This window comes from Crotalus tigris, unplaced genomic scaffold (genome assembly GCF_016545835.1).
Source record: "Crotalus tigris isolate CLP2741 ecotype Arizona unplaced genomic scaffold, ASM1654583v1 scf7180000017633.3093840, whole genome shotgun sequence".
NCBI lineage: Eukaryota > Metazoa > Chordata > Lepidosauria > Squamata > Viperidae > Crotalus > Crotalus tigris.
The window spans coordinates 2,094,573-2,103,188 of NW_024096527.1; the positions used below are offsets into that span (position 1 = coordinate 2,094,573).

Genomic DNA, 8,616 nt, shown 5'->3' on the forward strand with positions numbered 1-8,616 from the left:
TATAGAGCAGTGTTTCTCAACCTTGACAATTTTAAGGCATGTGGACTTCAACTCCCAGAATTCCACAGCCAGCATTGCTGGCTGTGGAATTCTGGGAGTTGAAGTCCACATGCCATAAAATTGTCAAGGTTGAGAAACACTGATATAGAGAGACACTTACTTCCATGCTGGCTGGGGGATTTGGGAAGTTCAAGTCTACACATCTTAAGATGGGCCAACTTGGGATGGATAGATAGGGATAGACAGATGATTTAGACCAGTGGTGGCGAACCTATGGCACGGGTGCCAGAGGTGGCACTCAGAGCCCTCTCTGTGGGCACTCACGCCATTGCCCCAGTCCTAGGCTTTCAGTTGGGTTTTATAAAACCTTTTCACTTTAGGCCTTCGCTGCCGTGTGCAAAAAAAAAAAGGTTCAATCAATCAATTTCAACTTCTCGGGAAAAAAAAAGATCTTGCAAAGTTGGAATTAATTGATTGAACTTTTTAGTCCCACCCAGTCTACCGTTACCACTGCAGCCGTGCCCACCCAATGGGCCCCCGACGATGCATAAGTAGGTTTTGGGTTGCAGTTTGGGCACTCGGTCTCTAAAAGATTTGCCATCACTGATTTAGACAGGCAGTCAGACACTTCCTTCCTTGTGCTTTACCCAAATCGTGCAAAACCAGAAAAACCTACCCCTGCCCACAGATGTGATGCATCACCCTCCCCAGACTCATAGTTGCTGGCTGCCAAGATTGTCAACTTTTGTGCTGCTGATCAAAGCAGGCAGGGAGACATGAGCCTTTGGACTCTCTATGCCTAGCGGGCAGCAGACTGGACCTCCACCCTGGGATGGGGGTGGGGCATTTCCAGGAAAAAGGGAGCTGCTCTACTGCCAGCCACCTTTGGTAGGCCCTCAAGATTAATTTTGCTCACAGATTCAAGAAGGCAGAAAGGTAAAATACATAGCGAAGAGAAAGCAAATATGTTTTGACATCTTTCGTCTTTCCTAATGGTCTTTATTCTGTTGAATTCCAAGCTGATTTTCCTTCATTTTCTTATTTTCTTTACAAAAAATAAATATATCCTTCCCACCTCCCCCCCAACAATTCTTAAATACATCATATAGTAGTGCATGGTTGAGCAGCATGGTGGCCTAGTGGTGAAGATGCTTGCCTCCCACTCGGAAGGTTGAGAGTTCAATCCCAGGTAGTGACGGATGTTTCTCAGGGAAGAAAGAGAAAATATCTGCTGCAAACTCCACATAGGCGTCAGGAAGGGCATCTGGCCAGTAAACGCTCAGCTCCATCCAGGTGCCCCAGCTCTTCCCTGAATTAAGGGATTACAGGGGTCGTAAAAAGAAGAAAAAATAGTAGTGTACAGTTGAGCAAGTAGTCCAGAGTGTTCCTCCATCATGAGACGAGCATTGGCAGGAAATGGGTGGAGAGATGTTGCCAGCGGGTCTTCGTCCCTCGTCGTGGCAGTCCTTTGCTGTTGAGGGAGAGGAACATGGGTCGCCCTTCGTGGTACCAGTGGAAAGAGGCGTAGGTATTGTAGCCATTCTCTTCAATACGTTCCTTGAATTTGCAGTTGGGGCTGTATGCTTTCTATGACAGAGCAGTGGGGATGAGAGAAAAAAAACAAAAGAAGAAATTTCACTGAGTGGGCTTGCAAAGGAAAGGCAGAGCTGAAAATATGGCTTCTTATTAGATTTCTCTTGCCTTTGGGCTCAAGGTAGCTTCTGTGGGGATCACCTCCGTTTTATCTCTCTCACAGTTACTCTGAAGTAGGGCTACCTGAAAGAAAGTGATTTCCTTAGCCTTTGTCCCACTTTGTCTATATCTGCCTGTCTGTCTATATCAGCGATAGGCAACCTTGGCTCTTTTATGACTCGTGGACTTCAACTCCAGAATTCCTGAGCCAGCATGTGGTCCCTTCATGACTTGTGGACTAACTCCCAGAATTCCTGAGCCAGCATGGCTCAGCTTGGAAACCTCTCTCTTTCCCCTCAGCATGGCTGGCTCAGGAATTCTGGGAGTTGAAGTCCACGAGTCATAAAAGAGCCAAGGTTGCCTACCCTTGGTCTAGATCTGTCTGTCTGTCTGTCTGTCTGTCTGTCTAGCTATCTAGCTATCTTTTAGCAAGCAATCAGTGTCATGTATCTAAATCTCTAGAGCTTTCGTTATTCTAGCATGTTGGCTGGGGAATTCTTGGAACTGAAGTTCATACAAGGTTGAGAAACTCTCGACCTGAGTTCAGCCAGTTGCTTTTTTTTTCTTAAGAAGAGACTCAACCCAAGTCTTCCCATTCCTAGTGCAGAACTTTCACTATCCCTGGCTCTTGGGCTGAGGGGATCACTACTTGTGACCTTTCCAGTTGGCTTTAAACAAACAGAGATAATGGGGCAAGCTGGATTCAGTTAACAATGATCCACTTAACAAATGCAGCGATTCAGCTAACAGGGAGGGAGACATGAGCCTTTGGACTCTCTATGCCTAGCGGGCAGCAGACTGGACCTCCACCCTGGGATGGGGGTGGGGCATTTCCAGGAAAAAGGGAGCTGCTCTACTGCCAGCCAGCTTTGGTAGGCCCTCAAGATTAATTTTGCTCACAGATTCAAGAAGGCAGAAAGGTAGTAAAATCAGGCACGACTCACTTAAAAACCACCTTGCTTCGCAATGGAAATTCTGGTCCATGGTTCTAAGTCAAGGATGGTCTATAATTCCCCTTTTTCCCCCAGAAGGCAGGCAATTCCATTTACCGTTCCATAGACTTTTCCTTTTCGGTTCATTGCCAAGTAGAATCCACTGTGGATGGATCGAATGGCCACGGTTCCCACCTGTACAGAACGGATCTCCACAATGCCTGGGGTGGAAACAGCAAAGAGGGCAGGGCCTATTAACACAAATCAAGGATCTCCCAAAGCTATTAGCAGCAAAGCCTGTGGCTAAAACAACCAGCAGCTGCTTCTAATAAGCAAATCTCTATGTTTGCTTGCACATGTCCTAGTGCAGGGGTAGGCAACCTTGGCTCAGGAATTCTGGGAGTTGAAGTCCACGAGTCATAAAAGAGCCAAGGTTGCCTATCCTTGGTATATTGTGAAAACTCAGCCGTGGACTGACAAGTTCTATACTTTTTTTTAATTATTACATTTCTCAAGATACAAAATACAAAAGAAAATGAAAATGCGGAGGAAAAAAAGGAAAGGAAAAAATATAATGGTAAAGAGGGAAAATGAAAGAGAAACATTGACTTCCGGACTCTTTAGCATGGCGGAATAAGATAACTGCAATCTCAACTTTTTACCTTTACGTGCTAATATATACTAGCCATTTCTATAACAACAAACCTATCTAATCAGCAAAACCCCAAGTCAAACTTTCATTTTTTTTTCCATCTCAAGGACAAAACCCAGAGGCAGTTTCCAAGAAGAAACAAAGTTGGAAAAAGTTCCATGCTTCTGTGCCAGTTTAGCCTAGTCTTTCATGCCTGTCAACCATAGAGTTAGTTTAAACATGACTTCCTTCTGCTTCTGTAGAACCAGCAATTTCGGTATTTGTGTCCCTTTCAAACCTCCCGTCTTGAATAACTTGGAATGGCTTCAAACGTCAGAGGCTTTGTCGAAGTGGCTTTCAAATATCCAGGTCTTCCAGGAATGCCCAAAACACTCCTGCAAGGGCCTGGATTAAGTCCTGCCAGCAAGTAGACATTTTGCCCAATGACTCACATAAAGCTTGAGCAGGTTCACAGTACATGTTTTCGCCAACTTCTGAACACAACTGAGCCCAAAATTTCTGTGGCTAAGGGAGACATTTGCTAAGTGAGTTTTGCCCCATTTTACAACCTTTCTTGTTGTTAAGTAACTCACGGCAGTTGTTATTAGTTAAATTGCAGTTGTTAAGTGAATCTAGCTTCCCCATTGATTTTGCTTGTCAGAAGGTCTCACAAGGTTATCACATGATTCCAGGACACTGCAATCGTCATAAATATGAGTCAATTGTCAAGGGTCTGAATTTTGGGGTTGCTGCATCGGTCACAAGTATGAAAAACAGTCATAAGTCACTTTTTCAGTTCTGTTGTAACTTTGGACTGTCACTAAACAAACTGTTGTAAGTCGAGGACTACCTGTAGACACAGAAGTGTACAACCTGGAGTGCCTGCCACTTCCCTCCTTGTCGTCCTCCTAGTCACTCTTCAAGGCCAAGCTTATAATTTGACTTTTATTAGCTTCATCACCTTAAAAAAACAATATTCAAATCTCATCTTTGATATTTCTCCTCAGGAACCTCAGGGGGAATGTTTCCTAAAATTTTCTTAATTTAAATTTAATTTAAATAGTTTTCCCTAAAACCTCAGGAGGACTCTTCCTAAAAAGAGTTGCTTTGCAGAGCGAGATGGGAGGCATAGAAATTTCGTAAATAAATTCCTAACTTAGCTTAACTGAATTAAATAAATTTCTGTAACTGATAGATTTCACTAATAATTTCACTTCTTTTTTTCCCTGGGGCCTTCCTCCAGAGGAGTGAGTAAAGCAAGAACAAAAAATAAATTTCAATTAAAATTAGATGATAGTAATACTACTATCACTGAAAAAAAAACCTGTTAAGAAACCAATGAAGGACTATCTGCTCTATACCTTACAAGATCTCTGCTGCTGCTTTTAAGCAGAGTTTTAGCAAAAAAAAACAAACAAAAAAAAACCCGAAGGGGAATGATCTTAAGCTGAGGAAACAATTTTGAAAAGAAGTTTCAAATAGACAGACATCGGGGAAAAAAAATCATTCAATCCATTTGGGTCTGAACAGACACCATGATTTTTTTCCTGCCTGGGGAATTAATGTCCAAGAATTGCATTAAACTTAAAACTTGAGAATCAGAGTTGAAATGAAGGGGCTCACATTGTTTTAAAATTTTCATTGCCATCTCACACTTATCTATTTTTAATTTAAGAGAGTTGTTTGGCTGCCCAGCTTTAAACAACTGTGGGTAGTTTACAGCAATAAAGTTATTTAAAAAAAAAAACCTTAAAAACTCAGCACCTTAATCCATCTCCTAGCATGCCCTCAACAACTCTGTGCAGGCTCATTTCCCCCCCTCCAGCGGAAAAGACATGCTTCCTAGGTCCCACTAGATGGCGATGTTTCAGGGAAGTGTGCCCGTCTCATCCGATCTAGCGATCTAGCGTGATGGGAAGATACCCTCAGGGAGAGGCAGTCCTGGCCCTATGCAATGTAGGGGTTTAAAAGTGATAACCAGCACCTTTGAATTGCACTTAGAAAGCAACTCGGAGACAGTACAGCTCACACCATAGGAGAGTAAAAATGGGTGAACATAGAGGTCCACACACTACTGCACTCTGGATCAGTTGTAACTTCCGGGTGGTCTTCAAGGGCTGTCCCATGTAGAGCATATGGCAATAATCCAGATGGGGAAAAAACAACGCATGAGTGACCAGGAGGACTCAAGACCTCTCAGTCTTCCATTGTCTCCTGGTCCTCCACTTGCACAACTATAATAAGAAAGAGTATTCAGAATGCCACAGAATACATAATTGTGGTGTGCCCAGAGATGTTGAGAGCTGGAGGGGGGGGGGCTCTTTGGCTAGCAATGGCCCCTTGTGGATCCATCAAGAGAGAGAGATGATACTCCTCCATATGGTACTCTTACAAGGTTATTGCCAGATAAGGGCAAATATGCCAGCTTCTTCCTGTTTTGCCCAGTAGTTTACACCTGAAACAGGAGGAAATTTGGGTTCTGGTGCAATTGTGGTTATATGGAGAGGGAGAGGACATCTTGCTTGACTGATGGGTGTTACACTCCGGTCTGCAAGAACCCAACATCCAAAGCAGTGTTGAAAGAATACCTGGTTCAATTCTTACTGTAAGAGGTTTACAATCCACAGATACATAATTTCATGCTGGAATGTATGCCACCTTCCTTGGGTATTTACAGCTGGTAGGGCAGCTGACTGAAAAGCATCACTAGGAGATACAGGATGCTCTTGTGCCCAAGGGGGGAAGCACAGCCCAAGGAGGCCAAGACTGGCTGAGATGTCATTTGTGTATAGAGAGGATGGACTCTGAACTATGCAGCGAAAGAAAAAGATGTGTTTGGAAGCAGGAATAGGGGCTAGACCAGGGGTAGGCAACCTTGGCTCTTTTATGACTCGTGGACTTCAACTCTCAGAATTCTGAGCCAGCCATGCTGAGGGGAAAGGGAGAGGTTTCCAAGCTGAGCCATGCTGGCTCAGGAATTCTGGGAGTTGAAGTCCACGAGTCATAAAAGAGCCAAGGTTGCCTACCCCTGGGCTAGACTGAAGCAGGAACTTATCTGTTCTAGAAACAGACCCTACTATGAATTCAGGCATTCCTTGATTAAAAACCGGTTGCTTAGCAACCATTCAAAGTTACGACAGACCTCACCAGAGCTACTTACAACTTGGATTCGAAGTTCTGATGGCTGCCCCCTTTGTAATCACATGATCACACTTTGGGTATTCAGCAACTGGCCCAGATTTATATCTGTTTCAGTGTCCCGCAATCAGGTGACCACACTTTACATTTTTTTCCAGAAAGCTTTTATTTCTGATTTCTAGGCAAAAAAAAAAAAAAATGCCCCACTCAATAACCAACACAATTTACAGCCATAATTCCAGGCTCAATTATGGTGGTAAGTCTAGGACCACCTGTAGAATCACAACAGACATAGAAGAGTGGCGCTGTAAGGGTCCAAAAAGGGTCATCTAGTCTAACCCTCTGCAGTGTACAAGAAAACCACTTAGAATAACAGAACCATAGTTGATGTTTTAATATTACAGTATGAAAAACTCTGACAGTGACAACAGGACAGTTGAGGTCATGCAGACAGACCTCACTGATGAGTAATCACTCACAGTTAGTCTCTAAAAATCTGACAGACTTTCCAGGTTTCATTTCTTTCACAACTTCCTGAACCACTAAAATTGTACCAAGCTTGTCAGCGAACACTTCTTTGATGGACTCTGCCAGTGATATCATGTTAAACAAGAATACATGTCTAATGCTCAAGGAGGACTAGATTTTCTGTCTTGAGTAACAAAGAGAGGGGTTCTTGATAAAGTACCCAGTTATTTCCCAGCATCAAATATTTTTGGTCGGGGGTGTGAGTGATGGAAGCTGTAGTCCAATACACTTGTTGCGTACCGGTTCGGGGAAAGCTGACTACGACTTACTGTTCAGGCTCTCTTTCCGCCGTGTCCCTTCGACTTTGCCATCACCACCAATGCATAGGAAGAAATGATTGGAGGAATAGAGACGCCGCCAGCGCACGTCACCTTCCAGGTGGTGGTAGCTCCGTGCGTGCCGGTGAACATCCGGCCAGGGACACGTGGTATCTACTTGCTGAACTGAGTCTCTGGGTTCCCTGGCTGACGTGGCCCACAGGAGGGTCATCAAGGAGAATCCAAAAGTCCAGCTGGTTAGTGGGTTCCACAAACCCATGGCCCTCTAGGCCGTATGCCAGGAGAATCTGTTCAGCTTCCAGAGGGGCAAAGACAACCATGTGGCTTCAGGGTGTCAGCTGGCAAGGAGCTTAGAATAAATCCAGAGGTCTTAGGGCCATCACCACCAGGAGCCTCTTCCATCTGGGGCCATGGTGGAAAGTCTTTAACAAAATAGGCAGGAGACTGGTTGGAGTGGCTTGTCAGTCGTCTGGTCGAAGTTCTCAGCAGGTGCAAACAGGAAGAGCATCAAACATTCAGGGAGTTGTACAGTTGTCTCCGATGCTCAAGTTGTGATTTTAGCCCGGCTTTTCAGCGGAGATCAGTTTAGGGGCTCCAGGGAAGGACTAAGAGGATCCTGACAGCTGAACCAGCTGTGGCGGAGAGAGGCGTGAAGGTGCTACCTCATGCTAGCCGGTTTTAATACTGACATAAGAAGAAAAAATGCACATCTATGTTTGTTTCCTCCTGCTCCCCAGAAGGGGTGTGTGACTGAATCTGCCTCCAGCCAATAGCTTAAACCCAAAGGCGGAGCCAAGCATGAGTATCTTCCATTCATAGGACTCTTTCGGAATCATAGCTTATAGGCAAGAAAGAATGTGAATGGAACAGATGCAATTACTGTAGAACCGTGTGTATCTCAACCTTGCCAATGTTAACACAGATGGATTTCAACTCCCAGAATTCCCCAGCCAGGGTGTGTTGAGAAGCACTGCTGTAGGATTTCAGCTAACTGCAGTGCATCCAAGTCTGCTCCTCTGCTTTCTGATGGAAGGATTCTCTAAAAACAGTCTAAGTCAGGGGTAGGCAACCTTGGCTCTTTTATGACTTGTGTACTTCAACTCCCAGAATTCCTCAGCCAGCTGTGCTGGCTCAGGAATTCTGGGAGATGAAGTCCACGAGTCATAAAAGAGCCAAGGTTGCCTACCCCTGCTCTAAGCTAAGGCATTCTTACAAGAGGATTAGTTTAAAAAAAAAAAACATGCCACGAGCAGAATATGGACAATCTGAATATCAGAAGAGCCTCCTGAAACAGACCACAATGGATCTCTTTGGACCAACATTTTCTTTTCAAACAGTTAGTGACCCCCCCCAAAAAAGGTCAGTCACACATGGGTGATGACTGTCATGACCTACAACCATGATGGGCAGGCTCCAT

General features: G+C 44.5%; 1 protein-coding gene across 1 annotated transcript; it reads right to left on the bottom strand.

Annotated features, from left to right (window-relative positions):
* Positions 1-593: 593 nt before the first annotated feature.
* FGF22 (fibroblast growth factor 22) lies at positions 594-8,132 on the bottom strand. The gene is made up of 3 exons (XM_039334676.1): positions 7,191-8,132; positions 2,742-2,845; positions 594-1,587 (listed from the first exon to the last, which is right to left on the bottom strand). The coding sequence occupies exons 1-3, from the start codon at positions 7,456-7,458 to the stop codon at positions 1,393-1,395; spliced, it is 567 nt and encodes a 188-aa protein (XP_039190610.1). The 5' UTR covers positions 7,459-8,132; the 3' UTR covers positions 594-1,392.
* Positions 8,133-8,616: the final 484 nt, after the last annotated feature.